Source organism: Lagopus muta, chromosome Z, assembly GCF_023343835.1.
Source record: "Lagopus muta isolate bLagMut1 chromosome Z, bLagMut1 primary, whole genome shotgun sequence".
Classification (NCBI taxonomy): Eukaryota; Metazoa; Chordata; class Aves; order Galliformes; family Phasianidae; genus Lagopus; species Lagopus muta.
This window is the reverse complement of record NC_064472.1, coordinates 64,565,443-64,589,236: the sequence shown is the minus strand read 5'-3', so window position 1 is coordinate 64,589,236 and position 23,794 is coordinate 64,565,443. Positions and strand designations below refer to the sequence as shown.

Here is a 23,794-nt window from a genome sequence, read left to right as displayed (position 1 = left end):
AGCTCTATCACTGTGTGAAATTAAGCCAATCAGAATAGTACTTGAGGTTTTTCTTTCATTTCTGGTTTACTTAAGTTAAGCAGTGAATAATGCAGGTATCCAGTCTCTTTCTAATTGCTGTGTTAATTTAATTTTCTTCAACTTTTTATAAATCTTTATTCTGCTAGCCAAGTCTCAGCTCCCATCTTGGTCATTCTTATAGACCTAACGTGAAACAAAAGACAAAAATAAATTGCAAACTGAAATCTTTGGGTGCCCATGTTTCAAGAGAAATGATGGACTTTTCTTTTTTTTTTTTTTTGGACATTATGTGCTGCAAGGAATTTTCCATATCACCGTTCTGCCTCCTGTTGTAACTTTTTTCATAGAATTTGAAAGATTTTTGATGCTCTTGGACCTAATAGCAAACCTTCGAGCTGAACAAGCCCAGCTCTCTCAGCCTGTCTTCATAGGAGAGGCTCTCCAGCCCTCTGCTCATCTTCATGGCCCTCCTCTGGACCCAGTTCCAACAGCTCTGCATTCTCCTTTCTTGGGTCTTAAATCCGTTTACTGGATTCACAAAAGACCAGCAAAGGCACACTTTTTTCAGAAGATCTGCTATTTGAATGTGCACCTCAAGACCATTCACTGTTTTGTTATTGGGTTCTTTTTTTTTTCTTTTTTTCTTTTTTTTTTTCTTTCCTGTGAGAATTAAGAACAAGTTCCTTACCTTCTTTTCACAGTCTTCTACCTATCCTTGGAGCGTTGTACTTCACTCCCTCTCTGGATGAAACAAAGAGTGATTCATTTAGGTATTTCTTTTCCAGACAAATTTGTGTTGAGCTGTTTAGACTTAGCCCTAGGTACCAGCTCATCTGTTGGTGTTTTTTCTGTCACCTTCCACCCTATTTTGTTAGCTTTGTATCTCTTCCTATTTAGACGACAGTCAAATCAAGTTAGCTTCTCTGACACCCGAAAGACCTGGAGCTTGCTCAAGTGTTTATTCTGCCACTGAGGAACTTCCAGCACTGACAGACTTCTTCAGGAAGTTTCACATCTAGGTGATCTGGCCAGAAAGGAAATGGGTGAGACATAAAATAGCTTGACAGAAGTGGAAAGGATGGTTGCTCTGATGCATTTAGGTCATGAGCGTCCAGGGACTAGAAGCAAGCTGTGGGAAGGTTGATTACCTGACAGTCTGCTACCACCTGCTGAGCACCTGGAGGCTGCCACTGTCAGGTGGGATGTGGAGCGTGATATGTGACTGCTCTGATTCCTTTGTACCAGCTCCAGTGTCTGTGCTTACAATCACAGCTTATCTGCTGCTGACTGGGTACAGATCAAATGTCCAAGCTACTGCAGTTTCCAATAACTCTCTGTCTAATAAGCAGAGGTAATAATAATAAGAGGGTACACGGGAAGGTCAACCCTAATGTAAACTCTGAGTTTTAAGAAGCCAGGGCCTTAAGGTGAGTTACTACAGATGATGTATTTTAACTGCACACAAACAGAAGGGGAGAGACTGGATTAAATAAATAAATGTTTTGTAATGCTCTAAGCAAAAGCAGCAGTAATGTAACTGAGAACAGTGTTTTTAGCATGACTTTGAGCATAGGACAGGCTTCTGTAACCCTAAAAGGTTCTCATAATGCAATGAAAATTAGCCTAGAAATGAAAAGGACTTAATTAAAATGTTAGTCTCACTTCGCTAACCACTTATTACTATGATAGCATAGCTAAGTTTTTTAATGAGATGTGCCAATTATAGATGTTTTCTTGTTCAAAAACGTAGGGAAAAAAAGATTTTCAAGGTCAGTCACTGTCTCTTTTCATTTGAAAGACGATATACTCCTTTTTAAAGTGGTTTTGAAAAATGGGTTTTGAGGAAAGGACAATTCCCATGGTCAATATGAAAAAAAATAAATAGCCAGCTCAAGTATCCTTTTAATCCACTTTAAAACCCACTGCATTAAACTGAAATATAGTTGCTTTCTGCGCTGGATGAAAAGGAAGAAGGGAAACACTTTGAAAGTTTAGAAAATAATTGGCATTACATGAAATTTGATGATATGCTGTATTCTACAGTTTTCTCTGATAGATTTCCTCTAACACAAGAGTGTGTTCATAAGTAGCATATTTCCTTTTTTACCATGAGACTGTTGTATCAGAGGACTTGATTATCATTCTGCTCTTCACGTGAACAGATACTTCAGGTAGAAGTATTAACCAGTGGCAGTTAAACTGCTTATCCTTTTCAGAACCTGTGGCCTTTGGATAAAAGGTGGGAGAATATCTTGACACTCAACTTTTTTCAGCATCTCTGCTATTCCTCATGAGAATGCCTCCTCCTTTTAGTCTGTACGCCTGCTCTTTGACCTTTCTCTGGAGGCCCCCCAAGAGCTAGCTCTGTCATCAGTGATGCTTTCTGCTGCCAATCAAGACCTACCTTCTGCAATCACAGCTGCATGCAAGCCCAGCTGGTTGCAGAGGGCCATGCTCTGCTGACACCTGCATCATTGTAATCTATTCGAAGTCTTGAAAGAAGAGTGGAATGCAGACCTTTGCTTTCTCTAATGGATTGCACTTGTCTGTGCCACAAGATTTGTTTCATCTTTGTTGCAACCTCACCCTCAACCCTCTTACTGCTCTCAGCTACCACCCTCTTCCTTTGATTTCTCTGAAAAGACAGTAAAACTAACCTTTTCTGTGCTTGTTTCACCATAAAAATTTATTTGCATTGTGTGTCATTTAGAGCGTTAGCAAAGCTTATCTCCAGAGCAACCATTTATATTGTGAAACATTTATGTTTTACCAGTCACAGTGGAGTGATCTCTATAGGAGTCAGACAAAGCAGAGCCTGGGTGCCCTTGGCTTCCCTGTGAAACCAAAGCAGGGGAAGTGATGACTGTTCCGGAGTTGCACAGCTGTCTCTCTGTGATGAGTGGCTTGGAGACCAGCAGTGCTTCTTCCCTTGTTTCACTGCCCATAACAACATTTCACAGGAATTACTGTTGCAGCCAGAAGTTTAGAGGTGAAAATACTGTTTTTTTTAGAAATCCAGGTTTTCAGGAGTTTGTCCCTAAGTTTTACTTTCTATATGTTCCTGCGTGGTCTCCTGTATGCACAGCTGCAGCAGAGAGAGATTAACAAAGAATGATAGAATCATAGAATTGTCTGAATTGATAGGGACCCTTAAAAGCCATCCAGTCCAACTCCCCTCCAATGAGTAGGGACATCTACAGCTACATCAAGAGCTCAGTCCAGCTTGGCCTTGAGTGTCCCCAGAGAGAGCATTCACCACCTCTCTGGGCAACCTGTACCAGTGCCTCACTGCCCTTATCATAAAAAAAACAACAACAAACAGCAAAAAAACCACCTTTGTTTTTCTATCCATTCTCATCTTCCTTCTTTTAGATCTCTTTTATGTACATGGGTATGTTATGTGTGTGTGTGTATGTATATATATGTGGTTTTTATCACTCTCCCCTTCTCCTTAATGCTGCATTGTTCTGCTCCTTTTCATACACCGTCCCAAGTCTCTTGAGAGACAAAGCCTGCTGTCTCACCCCAGCTTCCAACCAGCAAGCTCAAGTGGAAGCAGCTTCATAGAACAGTATGGCTCAAAATTAGAAGAGTATTCACCCAGATGCTTGAGGGTTTTGGTAGCTTTCCAACAAGAAGGTATCTCAAACCTGATTCAGGCAGATGTGGATGGACAGACAGTGCTGGGGCAGCTGATGTACAGACAGCCTGCAGCACCTGCATCTGCTGCTCTGCACACGCCATGCGGTCAGGGTAGTTACATTTCCCTAGAGAAATGATAATGATGAGGAGTGATCTCTGCCAGTAGCCTCTTTTCTGGCTCTACTGCTGGGTTGAGCATCCACATAAGACGGTGGTGGGAGCTTTTGTGTGGGAGATGGAGTATCACTGCCTGATGCTGCACTGATCATGGGCCACTTTGAGTAAAGGCAGCATGTTAAATAGTCACTGAAGTTTGTGTGCATGAAGAAAATGTCCAGAATGGAAAACAGTCATTGGACAGCCTATGAAATCAAGTAGAGTACTGGAAGACACAGAAACAGCTCTTTGCTTTGAGTATGGAACTGAAAGAGCCCACCTGAAAGGAAACTCAGAAGATTGTCTCACTTTTCCCTATGGTGGATTGGAAAGCATTTTTGTTACAATTTACTGTGGAAGATAACTGTGCTTGTGCTCACTCCTAGTAAACCTGGCTGAATCCAGGTCAAAGGGCAGTGTGTTGTGCTCAATAAACAGGGACCAATATTGTCCCACACAAAGAGAATAACTTTCTATCCTTTTCTGATTTTCCTGACCATCTGACAGTGAGTGGCATGAAAGAGAGCTTCCACGGAAGGGATAAAGTGCCTGATGTAGTGGATGGCAACCATGCCCATGGCAGAAGGTTGGAATTAGGTGATCATTGAGCCATTCTATGATATGATTCTATGCAGTGTGTGATCTGAGCTGAAAATGCAATGCAGTCATGTCTCCAAATCCCTTGCACAGCTCCTCTTGCAGCAGGGAGGTGCTGTGAGAATGCCCCTCATCTGCATTGAAAGCACTGCCCAGAACAGGCCCAGGCTGTAAACACACACTGAGAAAAGGAGATTTTTGCAGGAATGGGAACCCACCAAGCTGGGCAAAAGCTGAGCAGAAGTTATGAAACATCACAATTAAAAATTGAGAATTAGATCTCAGAAACTCACAGACAAAAGGCGATAGCCCATAAGCACAGCAAGCACTGACAGCAGTCACCCACTGGTGAGTGTTGTTACATGCTTTATCATGATTTAAGCAATCAGCAGCAGGGTGCAGCAGCACTCACAGGTTGTCTGAATGCCATTTCTGGCCAACTTCCTTGTTTGACAGTGGTTACACAATTGGATATTAGAGAGCACCATTTGACTTAAAATTCTTCTCTCCTTGGGCTCTGTTTGACCACTGCTGACTGATCTGTTGGTTAATTTTAAAACAAATGTATCTTCATTTTTGTCAGGTTTTGTGATACTGGCATTGCTTTGCAAGCTAGCAAACAGAAAAACTTGTAGTTTGCTGCATCTGTGATAAAAGGACATGTAACTGCTTTTGTTCCCTGATGTGATCTCAAAAAGCTTTCAGTTAATTAATTAAGGCTCCAACCTCAGTCAGGAGCTTCATTGAAGCTCTGCCATTTTCACCAGCGGAGAGCACAGCCCTAAGGATCCAAGAGCTGTGTTTGCCTGTACCAGTTTTGTGAAGGAGAAAGCAGATGTGGTAGTATTTTGATGGGAAGAGTTCACAGCGAATGCTCATGGCATGGAGTAAATTATTTACTATCCAGTTTCTCATCAGTCTCCAAGGAATTAGTGCTTGATTTAATCAGTCCTTTGCTATCTTATTTCTTGGAAGAGGTTGTTCATTTCGGTAATTACTTTGGAAGTTTCTGTGTTGTCTGAGCAAGACAGAGATATGTAGCATGGCAGTAAGGATGTAGATAATAACAAAATCTTTCATTTGAACATGGCTTCTGTACAAGTGTCACATAGAAATGTGCTTGTCAGATGTGCACAGTGACTTTCTACAAGCTGCTCCTCCATGTTCAGCCATCTCCTGTAGTGAGTGAGGGAGTGGTTTGGTGTAAACAACAACTGTTGCTGACTGAGTAGCTCATTTGTATGGACCATAGGCAAGAGGTGAGCTGTTGTCCCTTTTACTCTTCTAACCATTCACTAACTTAGTAGGTCCACTGAACTGTCTTGTTTTCAGATGCAGCTACTTTATAGTCTCTGTTCCAGAGCTGTGCTGCTGAAATTGTTTTATACTGCCTGGATTGCAGCTGCATGTCATTCACAGCTGGACTGAATTTTGTCTACAGTATGTATTCCACACTATGCTTGTGATGAAATATATTAAATTTTTTAAAGCCTGTAATGTCATGTTAATCTGTTGATGCCCAGCACAGGTGAACTCCCACAGGCTTCCATGTACGTGCTGTGACTCCTGACTGCATGGATTTATCAAAATGTAACATAAAGATATATATAAGCAGCAGGGTGCTTTTCCCCTGCTGTAATTTCCTTTAACTCCATACTTACTCCAGACTATATTCCTAGTTGTGAAAAAACTGAGATGTGTAAAAAGAGAAAGCTACAAGCTCTGGTGATTTGTGTTGTGCAGAGATAGCATATGCTGTCCTTCCTGTTCCAGCTGTGCACAGACAGATCTTTGATACTGTACAGAGGCCAGTTAAACTGTTCAGTAAATCAGAAGGCTGTTCCTTTAGTGCCTTCGTGTTCCCTCATCCACACATGTCCCTTCTTGGCTTAGCTGAACAGAAAAGCAATCCCAGGTTGTAGTACCTTGCATCTGTCTGCAGGGAGAGGACGGGTGTGGGGATCAGAGCATTACAGTGTCAGAAGCATTAGAAGGTCTGCACCTAACTCCACCTCTGACCTTGATAGGTCGTTGGTGTCCTAGTCCTTCAGTGGTTGAGAGCTATCTTCATGCATTTTGATCTATGAAATAGGAGCTGCTGCTAGTCCCTTAGCTTGCATGGAATCATGAGAACCATTCCATGGACAACTAGGAAGATGAGTGACTTTATCTGTGTAGACTTCTTAGCTGTCCTTCTAATATCTGCTAGATATTGCACAGTGGAAAAGTTCAGAAGGAGTTTACTTAATTTGACCTTCCTAACAAACACATGAATACAACAGCTATGGCTTTAAAAAGAAACCAGACTATTGTGTAGTGTAAGGTATGTGGAACTGCAAAGTAGTTGCAACATAAGAGGAGTTTAGCAGTCTGATCAGCCCAGAGCGCTACTGACAGACTCTTGCACAGACTGACGATTTTCTGCTATCCTGCCAAGGAGATGCTCATCACCTGCACAAGATAAGAGCTCTGCAACTCCTTCTGCTCGCTATTCCCCCACACAGTTTGTTTTTGCTGATGCTACTGTTCTGTTTTATCTTATCTCTGTTTCTGTCCTCCAGAAAGCACATAAGCAAAACTCACTGGCTCTGCTGTAATGGGAGGGTGAATGTCATATGCAGGTTTTTTTTATTTAGTTAGTTTGTTTGTAGTTAGGGGTTTTCTTGAATGAAAATTGATGGGCATTACAGGATTGTTCAAAGTGAAAAATCAGTTTTTTTAATGTGAATCTATTTTTTGTTGTTGTTTAATAGTTTCTAGGAAAATAATTTTTCTTTGCCTTCTTTTGAAAGCACTCTGTTGTTTAAAAACTGACATCTGAAAAACAATTTCCACCTGGAGCTGCACCTTTTTTTTTTTTTTTTTGGTGGTCTAGGATTTTTAATTAGACTACATTCATGTAATGTAGTCAGGCATCCAAGAAGGGGGACCACATTGCCCTGGAATGGCACCCATACAGTACTTCTTCATAATATTCTTTAGCCTCCAAACATTTCATCCCATGGAATTTCCTAGTTGGATACTACTGATACTATTCTGTGTACTTAGCTCAGAGAAGAAAAACAAGTATATTTTTGCTGGGTTTAAGTTCATTAGAGATCAGTATGTCAGTAGGGAGAAACAAGGAAATAGCTGAAGCAAGTATAACTTAGGATTGGAGGTGACATCCATGAAAAATGTTCTGTGCTTTTTTGCCTGGCTGGGCTTTGTCCACGAATGTCTTCACAGCATTAATCACAGCTAAAAGGTTCTGTGGGAAACCTTTTGCTCTACGTTAAATACTAATGAGGATGTGGACTTAATATTTTCTCATTCTTCAGAGGACATAGTTGCTGCAACTGAGGAAGGAAGGCACGGGGTTTTAACCTTGAGTATGAGAGCATCTTCTCTTAAAGATGCTAAAAGAACCAGAAGCATAAGATGAACAGCAACTAATATTTCTGGTGACAGAAGAGGCACTTAGGTTGTAAATACTCTTATACATGGGCAAAGGCCCTATCTGTGCTCTCAGCTAGGAAATATGTTACGAAAATACAACAATTAGAAGTGGTTTTGTGCAGCAGCTGCATGATAGCACAGCAAGACTAACAGTAATTGCACATACTTGACCTGATGTCAGATGGTGTGTTACCCTGCTAGGATATCAAATGTGCAGGAAGGGCAGGGAGACCAAGATATCCATTATGGGTTTATATGGATGCATAGCTGAGTGAATTGTTTCTCAGGTGCAGTGATTCCTAATGCTGTGGAAGAAGAAGTTTAATGTGTTTACATGGATGAATGTGGTTTTATTTTCATGTGACTTTTGTTCTTACACATGGAGCTTGAATTCAGTGTCAGTCTAAACATTGCCCTCAACTTGCTTTCCAAATAACAAGAAGCCTGTCCTGGTAATCCAGACTGCGAATATGTCAGCATCTCTGATGTGATTTCCTCAGAGACAAATCCCAAATGATTTAGGGCCAAAATGATTTATAGCCGAAGACCAAGGCCCCAGAATAGAGCACAGTTTATTTTGTTTTTATCTTTAACATTCTAGTTTGCACTTTTAGTAGTAATGGGGTCACAAAAGAGATTTCTTGCCTATTATTTAAACAAGAGTGTGTCTGAAATTACGTGTTTAGCAAGGTACTCTGCACGGAGCAGATGCATTCCGCAGTGCAGCAGGGAATGGCATCGCCTGCTTGAGGTGTCAGGGAGCAGCAGCCGGGAGCCATGGTTCTGCATGTGGCAGCAGCGATCCAACACTAAGGAGCCAGGAGCAGCAGCAGATCACACCTTGCGTTGTATAAAGCTTACTGGAACAGGGTGCTGTGAGCAGGACAAGGGCATGGAGCTTGCACTGGGCAGGAGAGCAAGGCATAGTACATCTGCCCACTAGTAGACAGGTCACCTATCAGCTGCCTCCCGGACGACGTATCTCATCACGGTCTCCACCAGGCAGAAAGGTCTGTCGAGAAAGATGGTAGTGACTCAGGCAGAGTCCCTGCCTAAAGAAGCAGCAGTTCAAATCTTCGGCTGCAGCGAGTGCCTGAGTCTGTTGGTGCCAGAGAAGGGAGGCAAGGACTTCACCTGCATGTGGTGTGAGCAGGTCTATGACCTGCTGGGTATGTTGGCAGCACTCAAGGAGGATTAAGGTTAAGTAGTATCAGAGAGTGTGAGCAGTAGATAGACCTGTGCTGTGTAACTCCCTGTGAGACAGGCATCGAGGTGATACTAACTCTTTGATTGCAAAACTATTGTTACTGCGAATAGGCAGTGTCCTTGTTTAGCACATCCTCTGTGCAGATTTTTGTCCTTTTCTTGGAGAATACAGCAATGTAACTTCAACAGGGCATCTGTTTTTCTGATTTTTGTTAATGCATGGGTTGATATCCACGATAAAAGGAATTAGAAGTGTTTCAAATATCTTACTTAAAAAGCGTGTCCATAAAAATTTCCTGTGAGGTTCATTTTCATTCAAGATATCATAATCCTTCCATTACCTTCTTCCCTTCTTTCTTTCCCTTCCCCTGAAGGTGATTTCGAGGGTCTTCTTTCCAAGAAATTCAGAAAGAAAGCAGTCTGTGTATTTAAACAAACAAACAAACAAAATCCACGTGCTAGAGCCTTGTGCTGATGAATGCATGTTCTGCATCTCTGCTCTTCCCCAGTATGGTATAATTTTGCTTTGATTGAGCAAGGCTTTCTCCTACGCTGTCACAACTTAACTTTTTAACTTTGGCAGTTGTCTCCAGTGTGTCAGGCAAGATAGAAGAAGCAGTCACATAAGCAGGGCTGCAAAGGACTTGCTTTCTCTCCTTGGTTTTGTTTTTTTTTTTCAGCAGCGTAACCCCAGGTCACAAGGAGCCTTGTTATGCAATAATAGTGTTGACATTTTAAATAAAATAACTTGGGAAAAAAATATATACCTTCGCATCCCCTAAGGAGTTTGTAGTCAAGAAAAACAAGTATGGTAGGATTTTGTATGCCAGAACACACAAAAAAACCACATTGCTGTACTTTCCTTGTCTTGATGGGAGTTGAACTGCTGTAGCCTAGCTATCCTAATGTGCTTTTCCTTTCGATTTGAGGGACAACAGTGTAGTACCTACATGAACTAGCTCACATAGTTACTTGCACAAGTTTCTTCAGTGTCATAAACACTGAATTATAGAAAATCAAAGTTGGGAGCACAGAGATTAAGTGACTTGCATGAAGTCACCTGTCAGTGCAGTGCCAGGTGCTGTGTTTCCATAGAATCACAGAGTAGCTTAGGTTGAAAAGGACCTAAGATCATGAAGTTCCAGCCTGCCTGCTGTGGGCAGGGTTCCTACCCACCAGATCAGGCTGCTCAGGACCCCATCCAAACTGCTCTTGAACACATCTATGGCATTCACAGCTTCTCCAGAGACCCAGTCTCATATCCCACATAGAGGGAATGAGTAGGCCTTGTAGGAGAAATGCATAGCATTGTTTCTCAGTGTACTGACCTCTCCCTGCAGAGACAAAAGCCTGTTGTGTTCATCTTGCTTCCTTAGCTTCAGCAAGTCTCCTGCAAAGACAGGAGGATTTGAGGCTGGCAGCATCTAGCAGAGGCTGCTACTGCTGGAAAGCAGCAAAAACAGGCGTAAATGAGGAGGTACTTGGTTATGTTCAATAGTGGTGTGGGTTTTTAATTCACCATGTTAGAGAAAATGCTCAACTGTTTCCATGGAATGCCAAACTAAGCGAAAACAGAGGCCTTGAGAGTGACAGAGGGAGTGGTAAATGTGCTGAAGAGCTTCTTCTTCAAACGTCAAATGTGTAGAGCTGATAGATTACTCATGACCCTTTGGGAAGTGTAGCTGGTTTTCTACATACATCGCCTCTTTGTATTGTAAGGGGGAAAGAAAATCTGAAGAGTGTGATGCTTAGCAAATCCCACTGTCTTTTTTCGTTCAGGGAAGATGATATTTCTCCTCTCAGGAAAGCTCACACATGCTGTCTGTCTGCTTATGGAAACAGCTTCCAGTGGAGCTGACAAGAATCCTATTATATTAAATTTGAAAGTTCTCTTGATCAGCATCATTTAAGCTGTTTTCATGATCTATTTTAGTCAATTACTTGTAGGGATGCAAGGGACAAAAATGTCTCTGCGAGTAAAAATGTGATTCTGAACTTCTGGACCTGAAAAATGGACTATTTTAAGAACGCTGTGCCCTTCTGTTTTTCAAAAGGTTTGATTTTCTGTACAAGGCATTATAAAAATACAAGTTTACTGGTCCACCGGGATGCATTTCATCCTTTTGGCAGGTATTTTTTTTTATCTCATGCATGTATATTTGAGAATCCTAGCCCTTTCTCTCTGCTGTGTTGATAAGAGGGAAGGGGAATCAGAGTTTGACTTAATCTTCTAGCAAAGATGGGTAATGGAACACAAAAGTTGTATCCGGATACCATGTTTTGTAGAAACTTCTATGTGTAATTCAAGAATGAATACAAATGAAACTCATATCTCAGACTGACAGATTGTTTTTGGAATTGCTACTATATAAAGCAAAATGCTTACTCAGATAATATTCTCAAGCCTTTTTGACTTTCAGTGCAGCTTACAGTTTCAAAAATATCTTCCATCCTAACTTGTCTAGAAGTGAGAAAATCATTACAGGGATAGCAAAATTTACTTGGTGTGCACATTTTTATACAGGAGCTCATCATTGGAGTTCACCTCTTTGTAACTCAGATATGGAATGGTAAACGGTTATATTTATTTCTAAGCAGTGAACCTTTAATGTTATCTCACACTTGAGGCTTAAGGCTTGTAATGAAGCTGGAAAACGTGGGTTCCAGGTGTAGAACATTTAAAAGGATTAATTTGTTTTTAAATTATTAACTTTCACATTTGCAAACGATTCTGAGTTTCTTGCACTGTGAGAAAGAAGAATTTCTGGGAAGCTTCACATTGCCAGAAGCAATTCTTTTCTGGAAATGTGCACTTAGGGCCTCAATGGATGTGGCTGATGGCTAAATCAAGTATAGTCTCACGAGGTTACATGTGTTTTCTACTTAGGGAATATCTGAATGCAGTGATTTTGTGGTACTGAACACAGAACTGTTGTGATGGAGATTTTTCCAGCTGAGTTCAGCAGGCTCGGGAAATATCTGTTGTGTAGTGACCTGTACAATGAATGGCATCCTTTTCAAAATGTCAGGGTCTCTTTCAGACCTGAAAAGACCTTTGCTTGTTTTCTAAATGCGATTGTTCAACTGATAGGAAAAAAAGAGATTTGTTTTTCTGAAACTCCACTTAGAAATGACTTTTCTAAATAAAGTGGTTTAAAACTTAAAAAGGAGGTGTAAAAGACCAACAAAAGCCACTTTCTGAGTTTCTGGGATATGTTAACTTGGAGCACAAGGCCATTGCCATGACAGCCAGTCGAAGGCTGATACCAGCAAGCATGATAGCCTGACCCCCAATGGGCTAATCCTGCTTCACTGACAAACACATACCCTTCCCATGAGGAAATTTGGGGTGTTTTTTTTTTATAAACTTGTTACAGCGAACTCATTTGTTTGCCACCTTGGGATGGTGCACCTGCAAGCCCAGCAGGCATAAAAGGATGCCTGAGAAGGGACCTCAGGGGGTCTTCTCTGTCATCTTGGTGGTTATCATTGCTGTTTGCTGGTTCAAGACTGTGATCTTTGGATGGGTGCACTAAGCGCCCTGTCTTTTCACCATCACTGCAGGCCAGCATGGCAACACCTCAAAACAGGCCTTTTGGAATAGACTGCTGATCAAACTTTCTCCTCTCCATTTTTCTAACTCTCATTCTTTCTCTGTTTTTCTCAGTGTTCTCCTTTCAATCTTCTCCTCTCATAAAATTATTAAGTAATTGCAAGGCCTATTTTAGTTTCTTAAAAGCTGAAGCTCTTATAAAGTGATTAGTTTGTTAAGTAGCTGTGAGCCTTATTTCAGTTCCTTAAGGTTGTATAGTTTAGCCGCACAATTTAAGATGTATTCTAAGTGTCAAAGTGCCAATATTTTGGGGATAATTTTGTGCCAGTATTTTTGGGATAACTGCAGTTACTGCAAATTGATGTCTGTGTGTGGACATTTGTGTTCTGTCTATGTTAGTTTACCCTGAGGTGTTTGTGAATCTGGTCACCCTTTCCTCCCCTTATGGGCAGGATGTGACAAGAGGGCAGCTTGTTCCCATAACAAGAGGTGATTCACTGGGTATGTGAGCATACATAACTGAATTTTCTAGAACACTCACACAGCCTCATGGACTCAACTGCAACTAATCAATATGTCTGGTGGTTCCCAAGGTGGTGACAGGACTGAAAACATAGCTGCTAAGAGTCAAAATGTGTTTTTCTTTTTTCTGCTATTCAGTTTACCTGACTAATACAAACTTCGTTTCTGCATCTTCTGTATCCTCAGAAGGAAGGAAGGACAGGAACTATGTGGCAATAAATGAAGGTAGTTGTTTCAAAGTGTTGAGATATTCGTTGTCATTTGATTGCCTAAAAACCTCATCTGAAGTTTGTAGTTGGAATTTGAAAATGAAAATAGATGATGAGTGAGTCATAAAGATGAAAAATCTTATGTCTCTGTTGCTATAAAAAAAATGCACACAAAACATTATTTACTGATATCTGCTTAATTACAACTGTCAGAAACAAGTCAGTGATAAGAGTGCATGGAGTAGAATGCTAGATAACACGTTCGTTCTTAGAGGAATTAATATAAGAAATCTCCATTTGTTAAAAAAATTCATAATTTCACCTGAAGTAAGTACAAATTTTAAATGACATTCTATTTTCAGGTTGTTGTTTTCCCAGTTACTGTATTTATTGTATATTTTCCACTGTTTGTCGGAAAGTAAAGATTTTGCTCTGGAATTTTATAACAGAGCAAGCTCTGTGAAAGAGGTGCACTGAGTTCTTCCAGTTGGCAAATGATGTGAAAGCCCTCGGCTGGCCAGTCAGCATATGAACAGGTGAATACCTACTTGCAAGGTTTGCTGCAGCTTGTTTGCTTGAAAGAAATGTTTGCAGACACATTTGCAGTCACCACCAAGATGCGTGTGCCCAAGTGGTCTGTATGGGACCACTCATGTGCCACAGAGAGGACAAGAACAGCTGATGTCTGAGTCTGCATGATGCCTTGAGATCCTTCTGAACTGGAGAGAATAAACTAGTTTTGGGACTTGAATAAACTTCAGGAGACTCTAGGTGCTGTTGGATTGTCCTGTGCTTCGGAAGTTTGCTTCATTTCATTCATGTCAAGCACCATTGCTGCTGTCTACCTTTTCCCTTGCTGTTTGGAATAACTGTCTATTCCTGAGGTGGGATTTTGAAAGTACATTCTTCAGTACAGACAGCTTTGTTCAGATGTGTTGCTATCTTCCTGATGTGGGGATGGAAGTTGTTGATGTGGTAGGTGCAACTTTCTAATCATAGTAGAAACATGTGTTCCCGTCTTGCTCCTGGGATTTGTGCTCTTAAAAATAAAGGGTCTCCCTTTTTTCCATTCCTGTCCTTTCAGACTCACACTTTTATGCTTTTCTGTCTAGATGTTACACACCTAGATCTCCCACAGCTGCGTCAGCTCACAATTGCTGCACCATTTCTCAAACATTCAAAGTTTCTGAGGAACACGTTTAGTGGTGATGGGCTGATGGTTGGACTGGATGACCTTAGCAGTCCCTTCCAACCATAATGATTCTATGATTCCAAATTAGAAGCATAAGAGAATAATCCAGTTGCTCCCCTTCCTCCTTCATCTCTCATTTTCTCATAGCATAATCCTCTTCCAGCAAGATCTTTGCAGAGTGTGGTAATTTAACACAGCGCTATGCCTGAAGCGTTGAAAGCATTTTTCAGTTTTGATTTCTGAAGTATTCACATCTCCATTTACGAGAGTGTGTACTACACTTTCAGCTACGTCAGCAGAACCAAAAAAGATGAGTGTATCTACAAATAGGCTTCCCATATGTTTTCTTATCTGATTTTCATGGTAGCATAGTAGTACAGTATCTAGGGTACTGGGCTCAGATGTGGCATACAAGGCTTCTGTTCTCCATGCAGCTTATAGCTGGTACATGGGACTGCATGTTATTTCACTTTTTGTTGTCCTTTTTTGATAAAACGAGGAATGGAATACTGTGAAGTCTTTGAGATGTTAATTCAAAAAGGAAGAATCATAGAATCATAGAATGACTTGGCTTGGAAGAGACCTTGAGGATTGCCAAATTTCCCCTGCCTCTAGGCAGGGTTCCCAGCCTCTAGACCTAGTACTAGATCAGATTGCCCAGGCCTCATCTAACCTAACCTTAAACACCTCCAGGGATGGGGCATCCACAGCCTCTTCTGGGAGACCTTTTCCAGAACCTCACCACTCTCTCAGTAAAAAAAAAAAATCATCTCACTGACATCTAATCCAAATCTTGTTTCCTTTTGCTTAAAACCATTTCCTATCACTGTCTACCCATGTAAAAAGTTGATTTCCGTCATCTTTATAAATTCCCTTTAAACATTGGAAGGCCTCAACAGAGCCTTCCCTTTTCCAGGCTGAACAAGCCCAGTTCCTTCAGCCTATCTTCACAGGAGAGGTTCTCAGTCCTTGGATCATCTTCGTGCCTTCCTCCTGACTCTCTTCAAGAACTTCACTTCTTTCCTCTGTTGGAGACCCCAGACTTGGACGTAGTACTCCAGGTGGGGCCTCATGGGGGCAGGATAGAGAGACAACCACCTCCCTCGTCCTGTTAGCCACCTCTCTTTTGATGGAATCCAGGATACCACTGGCCTTACGGGCTGCAAGCACATACTGCTGGCTCATGTTAGGTTTTTCATCAACCAGGGCCCCTATGTCACAGAATCACAGAATCACAGAATTGTAGGGGTTGGAAGGGACCTCCTGAGATCATCGAGTCCAACCCCCCTGCCAAAGCAGGTTCCCTACAGCAGGTTGCACAGGTCGGCATCCAGGTAGGTCTTGAACATCTCCAGAGAAAGAGACTCCACCACCTCCCTGGGCAGCCTGTTCCAGTGCTCCGTCACCTCACTGTAAAGAAGTTCTTGCGCATGTTTGTGTGGAACTTCCTATGCTGCAGTTTCCGGCCGTTTCCCCTTGTCCTGTCTCCACTCACCACTGAAAAGAGTCCGGCCTCGCCATTCTGCCCCCCACACCTTAGATATTTATAGACCTGGATCAGGTCCCCTCTCAGTCTCCTTTTCTCAAGGCTGAACAGACCCAGTTCACTCAGCCTTTCCTCATAGGGGAGATGCTCCAGGCCCTTCACCATCTTCGTGGCCCTCCGCTGGACTCTCTCCAAGAGATCCCTGTCTTTTTTGTACTGGGGAGCCCAGAACTGGACGCAGTACTCCAGATGAGGTCTTTCCAGGGCAGAGTAGAGGGGGAGGATCACCTCCTTTGACCTGCTGGCCACGCTCTTTTTAATGCACCCCAGTAAGCCATTGGCCTTTTTGGCCACAAGGGCACACTGCTGGCTCATGGCCAACCTGTCGTCCACCAGGACACCCAGGTCCCTTTCCGCAGAGCTCCCCTCCAGCAGGTCATCCCCCAACCTGTACTGGTGCATGGAATTATTCCTCCCCAGATGCAAGACTCTACACTTGCTTTTGTTAAACCTCATCCGGTTTTTTTCTGCCCAGCTCTCCAGCCTATCCAGGTCTTGCTGAATGGCAACACAGCCTTCAGGCGTGTCAGCCAATCCTCCCAACTTCGTATCATCGGCAAACTTGCTGAGGGTGGCCATTATCCCCTCATCAAGGTCATTGATGAAGATGTTGAACAAGACCGGACCCAGCACCGACCCCTGAGGAACACCGCTAGTTACAGGCCTCCAACCGGACTCTGCACCACCAACAACGACCCTCTGTGCTCTGCCAGTCAGCCAGTTCTCAACCCACCTCACTGTCCACTCATCTATCCCACACTTCCTCTGCTTTGTTATAAGGACGTCATGGGGGACAGTATCAAATGCCTTGCTGAAATCAAGGTAGACTACATCCACTGCTCTCCCCCTATCCACCCAGCCAGAGACAACATCATAGAAGGCTACCAGGTTGGTCAAGCACGACCTCCCCCTTGTGAACCCGTGCTGACTACTCCTGATAACCTCCTCTTCTTCCAGTTGTCTGGAGATGACATCCAGTACAAGCTGTTCCATCACCTTTCCAGGGACAGAGGTGAGGCTGACTGGCCTATAATTGCCTGGGTCTTCCTTCTTGCCTTTTTTGAAGACCGGGGTGACGTTGGCTATCTTCCAGTCTTCAGGCACCTTCCCCGTCTTCCAAGACTTCTCAAAGATGACCGAAAGCGGTTCAGCAATCACCTCTGCCAGCTCCTTCAGCACCCGTGGATGAATCCCATCGGGTCCCATGGATTTCTGAACATTGATGTTGCCTAGGCGCTCCCGGACCACCTCTTCCCTGACAGAAGGGGGGTCTTCCATTCCCCAGATCCTCTCACTAATCTCCAGGGTCTCAGATTCCCGAGGGGGAGCTTTTTCACTGAAGACAGAAGCAAAGAAGGCATTCAGTATCTCCGCCTTCTCAGCATCCCCCGTTACCAGAACACCCCCGTCACTTAGCAGGGGGGCCACATTCTCCCTAGTCTTCCTTTTACTGTTAATGTACTTGAAAAAACCTTTTTTATTATCCTTTATCCCCTTTGCCAGATTTAATTCCAGGCGGGCTTTAGCCTTCCTTGTTGCATCCCTGCAGACCCTGACAACATTCCTGTATTCTTCCCAAGTAGTCAGAATCTTTTTCCACATTTCATGGGCCTTCTTCTTTCCTTTGAGTTTGTGCACGAGCTCCTTGCTCATCCACACAGGTCTCTTGCCACCCTTTCCCGATTTCTTCCTCACAGGGACACACCGATCCTGAGCTTGGAAGAAGAGCTGCTTAAATGCTGACCAGCTCTCACAGGCCCCCTTGCCTTCCAACACCCTAGCCCATGAGACAGCTCCAAGTAGAGCCCGAAAGAGATCGACGTTGGCTCTCCTGAAGTCCAGGATAGCAATCCTACTTTTTGCTTTACTTCTTCCACTCAGGATCTTGAACTCCACCATCTCGTGGTCACTACAACCCAAGCTGCCCCCGACCTTTACTTCCCTGACAAGCCCTTCTCTATTAGTGAGAATAAGGTCCAGCAGTACCCCTCTCCTCGTCGATTCCTCAACCACCTGCATCAGGAATTTGTCTTCAACACATTGCAGGAACCATCTGGACCGTGCATGCCTGGCCACATTGCTTTTCCAGCAAATATCTGGATGATTGAAGTCCCCCATAAGCACCAGCGCCTGGGATCGTGACGCTGCTTCCAACTGTTTGTGGAAGGCCTCATCAACCTCCTCCTCCTGATCAGGGGGCCTGTAGCACACACCCACAACGGTGTCAGCCATACCAGCCCGCCCCTTGATTCTTACCCACAAGCTCTCCACTGCTACACCACTCTCCCCCAGGTGGAGTTCAATACATTCAAGCTGCTCTCTTACATAAAGAGCAACTCCACCACCCCGCCTCGCCGGCCGGTCTTTCCTAAAAAGCACATAGCCCTCCATGACGACATTCCAGTCATGCGAGCTGTCCCACCACGTCTCCGTGATCGCAATGAGATCATAGCCATGTGACCGCACGCAGATCTCTAACTCTTCCTGTTTATTTCCCATACTGCGCGCATTAGTGTATAGACACTTCAGGGAGGCAGCATTCCCCTGCCACACTCCATCCCTTCGAACTCCACCCTTGTCACCCATCAAGTTCACTTTTGAACATGTCCTTCTCAGCAGGGCTACTCCCAAGGAATTATTCTCACAGTCTGTATACATATCTGGAATTACCTCCACCCAAGTGCAAAACCTTGCCTTTTGCTTGGTTGAACTTCATTAGGTTGATAATGGTCCATCTTTCAAGTTTATCAAGGTCCCTCTTGATGGCATTCTCTTTCATCTGCTGTATCAATTGCACCTCTCAACTTAATGTCATCAGCAAACTTGCTGAGAGTGCACTTGATCCCATCATCTATGTCATTGATGAAGGGGTTAACAAGTGCTGGTCCCAAGACGGACCTCTGGGGAACACCACTTGTCAGTGGCCTCCACCTGGACATAGAGCTATTGACCACAACCGTCGCCACTCAAGTCCTTATCCATTGAATAGTCCACCCTTCAAATCCACATCTCTCCAGTTTAGAGATAAGGATGTGCTGGGCAACCATGTCAAAGGCTTTGCCCAAGTCCACGTAGATGACATGAATTGCCTTCCCTTTGTCCACTGATGTCATTGTTCTATCATAGGAGGCCACCAGATTGGTTAGGCATGACCTTCCCTTGGTGAAATCACACTAGCTGTCTCGGATCACCTCCTCATCCCTCATATCCCATAACGTGTCTTCCAGGAGAATCTGTTCCATGATCAGCCTTTCAGTACCTAAAGGGAGCCTACAAACAGGAGGAGAATCAATTCTTTGAAAGGGTTGATAGCTGCAGGACAAGGGGAAATGGTTTTAAGTTGAAGGAGAGGAGATTTAGGTTGAAATTCTTTACAGAGAGAGGTGCTGGAACACGCTGCCCGGAGAGGTTGTGGATGCCCCGTCCCTGGAGCTGTTCAAGGCCAGATTGGATGGGGCCCTGGGCAGCCTGGTCTAGTATTAAATGTGGAGGTTGGTGGCTCTGCCTGTGGCAGGAGGGCTGGTCCCTTCCAACCCTGGCCATTCTGTGATTCTGTGATTCTGTGATCTTCTCAAGCACAGAGGTGACACTCATTGACCTGCAGTTCCCTCAGTCCTCCCTCCTGTCTTTATTGCAAATGAAAGTGATGCCTCCCTTTTTCTGGTCACTGGGGACTTTACTTGACAGCTGCAACTTTACAAATATGATAGAGAGCAACTTGGCAATCACACCAGCCATCTCCCCTAGGTCCCTGGGAAGTATATTGTCCTGCACCATGGACTTGTACACATTCAGTCTCAGGAGGCAAACTGGGACTTGCTCTGCCCTTACAGCATGGAGAGTTTGCTTCCTCAGTTCCCATCTAGTGGCTCAGGTTCAGGGATGTGATGTTCAGGAATGCAAGAGCTGTACTTGTTACTGTTGTGTTTTGGCATGTTTTGCAAAGGAGCCTGCAAGCTTGTAAAATCAGGAAAGAAACTCTTCATCTGAAATACTGTTCCACTCTAGTATGTTCTTGTTTGCTTTTTAATTATAAAGTGGGCTTCTTCTTCCTGATGGCCCTTGCAAGTTTCTCATCCTATATACTTTTCAGTTTGACCTTCTGGAGGAGGTACATTATTTCTGCTTTAGATCTTTGCTTCTGGGGTTTTTTTCAACTTTAAAAACAAAATTTTATGGATTGTTTTTGTCATTTGTTACTAAGCTGAATGCTAAAAAATATGAGAAAAAATGCTGAAAAATAAAGTTCTAATGCTCACCTCCAAGGAATATTCCTCTCCCCCCCATTTTCTTTTTCTTTCCAGTTTTATTGCATGCAGAATGCTTGGAACATATGGGTAAGAGCTGGTCTTACTGAACATCTACATTATCTATTAGCCCCCATGCTGGATTTTATGCTGAAGAACTCTACATTAAATTTTAAATGAGTTTTCTGTCTTGCTTGAGGAGGCTGATATTACCTCAAGGATCTTTAAGAATATCTACCACATCTGGAAGTCTTTTGCTGCTTGAAAACTATCTGATGTCTGAAATCAGCTGATGCCCTCATTGTCAGAAATGAGCTTTGCAGCAGGCAGGATTTTGCATGGTCCAAATTTGTTAGCAACATTTGAAAATACTTTGTATTATTATACTCTCATAATACACTGCAGAACTGTCGATGGCAGCTCTTGATCAAAGAGAAGTCCTCATCACCTTCATTAATACACTGCAGAGTGTATAAATGCCTGCTTTATCCTTACACAATATACAATGTGTAAGGGTAGTACACCTTGTACTATTGGACAGTGATGGGACAGGGGGGAATGGTTTTAAACTGAGACAGGAGAGGTTTAGGTTAGATACAGGAGGAAGTTTTTCACACAGAGGATGATGACACACTGGAACAGGTTGCCCATGGAAGTTGTGGATGCCCCATCCCTGCAGGCATTCAAGGCCAGGCTGGATGTGGCTCTGGGCAGCCTGGTCTGCTGGTTGGTGACCCTGCACATAGCAGGGGGGTTGAAACTAGATGATGATTGTGGTCCTTTTCAACGTCTGTAGAACAGAGGCTACAACGATGTTACATATCGTACAGAAAGACTAAGGTGTGGTTTTGCTTCAATGAACAGTATGAAGCATAAAAGTGAAAATATAAACGGAGAGCAAGGTTTGTCCTTCATAAGAGTGTGAGTTTGCTTGGGTATTTAAAACCCTAAAAGTGGGGTTGAGAAAGTTTCTGTGATGCAGTCTCTGCTTTTTTGCCTTCTTCAGGCAAATCTTCTTGCTTTGTCTGAATACACTAACTACAGAAATTATTATTAATGAGAGCACATAGTTTAAAAAAATAATTACAGATTAAGGAAAAGAAACTATCCATTGCTGTGACAGGCAAATGAACAGCATTTGAAAATCACACTCCAACAGAATCTTGTATTGCTGTTCTTGATTGTGATGATAAATGCTTCAAAAAAAAGTTTCTTTTGTTGTTGTTGTTGTTTACTTGTTTGTTTGTTTTCTGATGAGGATCCTACTTTGTTTTGAAGGACTTCTCAGAAGTTGTGTGAGAAGACATGAAGGACAACAGAAGTAAGGGCCATCTAAGTTACCCAGACAAGCACTAGGAGCTTGTCTGCATGCAGCAGTTATTATATGCAAAATATAGGCTTTGAATTTTCTTTAACCACACTTCTATTATTCAGTAGTATCTGATGTTAACAGTTCACTAAACAGCTGAGCCTCTGTTCTGATTTTCTGAAACCTGTTATAAAGCACACCTGAGTATTCTTGTTTCCAATTTTAGTTACTCTTGGGACTGAGCAACATCACATAACTTTGTCTCAGTCTAAGTTGTTCTAAGTTTTACTCATCATTGCTGCTGAAACTGTCTTCATCATGGGTAATTTGTCACTGGTAATTTGTCGAAGAATGATGTTGCACCAGCTCTGAACCAAATGAGACGCAGTGCAAGCCATTAACTGTAAGGACTCCAACTTTTCTGTCTGTAAATACTTCTTGGTGGAAAGTCTTTAATTCTTCCCCAGCTGTAGCAGCTGCAACACTGAATTGTGGAAATATTTTAAGTATGTGATGGCTTCATCGAATACATGCTTTATTTAAGTTGTATATTTTCTGGTAAAAAAGGTTTTTGCAGTAACATGGTGGCTTACAACAAAGAACAAAGTAGTCATGGCATTGGGAGGTATCCTGGGAAGGAAGATCGCATCATTTTCTGATTGGAGACATCTCTTCCCTGTGGTATGCTTCAGAAGGTGTGATTTGGGTTCTGGCTTATTGCCATGCTCAGTTGTCATTTCTGCCAGGCAGGGAAAGCAATTACCTGAGATCATATTGTTGTGAAAGAGTGTGGATGGGCAAACAGAGCTGGGGATTTGTTTTTTCCTCTGCAAGCAAATCTATGAAGTGTTGTGATGTGGAGTATCATAGACTTGCACCTTGTGTTCAGGCTGAATGAAAGAGGGACAGAAGAAGGGAGGCAAGAAGAAGGCAGGAAACATCCCCAAATGAAGTGGGATTCATGTTAACAGGAGTAAATATGAGACATAGCATTGCAAAGACTATTTAGGAAAGGAAGGATGTATGGAATGTGGAAGTTTTTTTTTCTGTGTGTTGGATGTGTTTGTTTTTGTTAAAGCTTATTGCCATTTACAAATGAAATTCTCAGAGGAGAATTCTAACAGGAGTAGAACAAACACAGAATTAAAAATTTTGTCCCAGAGGTACAAAAGCCTCCATTTCACTCTAGTGAATAGCATGGGGGAATACAGCATGAGGGAGAGCTGAGTTGTTTTCTGTGCTTGCTGTGATGCACATCAGCTGAACAGTGCTTTTCACTGGCGTTTGAGGCAATGTCTTACAAACCCCAGCCAGAACACCTCCATTAGTCACACTTACCTTTGCTGAACAACTGACCTTTCCCTTTTAGAAAGGTATCCTAAGGCTTATTTGTGTTGGTTTTGTTTTTGGTGTTGCTTGTTTGTTTTTTCAGACAGACCTTCCTCTGCTACTTAGAACTGAAGCAAACAGAAATGATAAACTATTTGTGCTACGTATAGACAAAGGCACATTCACCAACCCAACTCAAGATTTCCAATGCTTATACTTATTTTTTAAAACATATGAAGTCATCAATATTCAAAACAAAAGAAATTAAGAGAAATATGAAATCAAATAGTGTTTGATATACTGAGAAAACACTGCTGTCCACAGATAACCTGCCTATGCTTTTAAGAGGAAAGTGTGAGAAATGAGAGAGTGAGGAAAGCTTTGCTTGTTTTCTGTGTTATTTGAAAAGTCATAGCCTGCTCAATCTTATTTTGCCAACTATAAAAAGTTAATAAACATCCATAGTAAAGTTACAAACTTTTCATCTGAAAATTAAAGGGATTTCTCTGTTTAGTAAACACTTCAGCAGCTTGTGTGCCTTCTGACTCTTTCCTCTGTTTTCTCTGGTAAGCACATACACAACAAACTTTCCCTCAACTCAGAATAGTGAAAAGGGTTTTTAAAGCTGAAATAGCTCTTTGTTTTTAGAAGGATGCTTTTGCAGAGTTAAATTCTGGCTAGCTTTAATGGCACTTTGTATCTCTCTACAGTTTCACCTGGTCTGTTTTTAGTTGAGGTTTCTTCATGGTCCCTGAGAGGACATTCCACCCACAGCGTGCTACGTTTGCATATATTCTGAATTCAGACCTAAGAAGACCAAAGAAAAA

General features: G+C 42.6%; 2 protein-coding genes across 2 annotated transcripts in view; one reads left to right on the top strand and one right to left on the bottom strand.

Moving 5' to 3' along the window:
* PLPPR1 (phospholipid phosphatase related 1) overlaps window positions 1-23,794 on the top strand; it is a 159,042-nt gene that overhangs the window by 13,721 nt on the left and 121,527 nt on the right. The window lies entirely within an intron of this gene.
* Window positions 1-23,794, bottom strand: part of LOC125687406 (uncharacterized) — a 212,757-nt gene that overhangs the window by 170,231 nt on the left and 18,732 nt on the right. Inside the window, exon 3 of the mRNA XM_048932534.1 lies at window positions 15,944-17,609. Coding sequence (XP_048788491.1) covers window positions 15,944-17,609 — 1,666 coding nt within the window. The remainder of the gene's footprint in view (window positions 1-15,943; window positions 17,610-23,794) is intronic.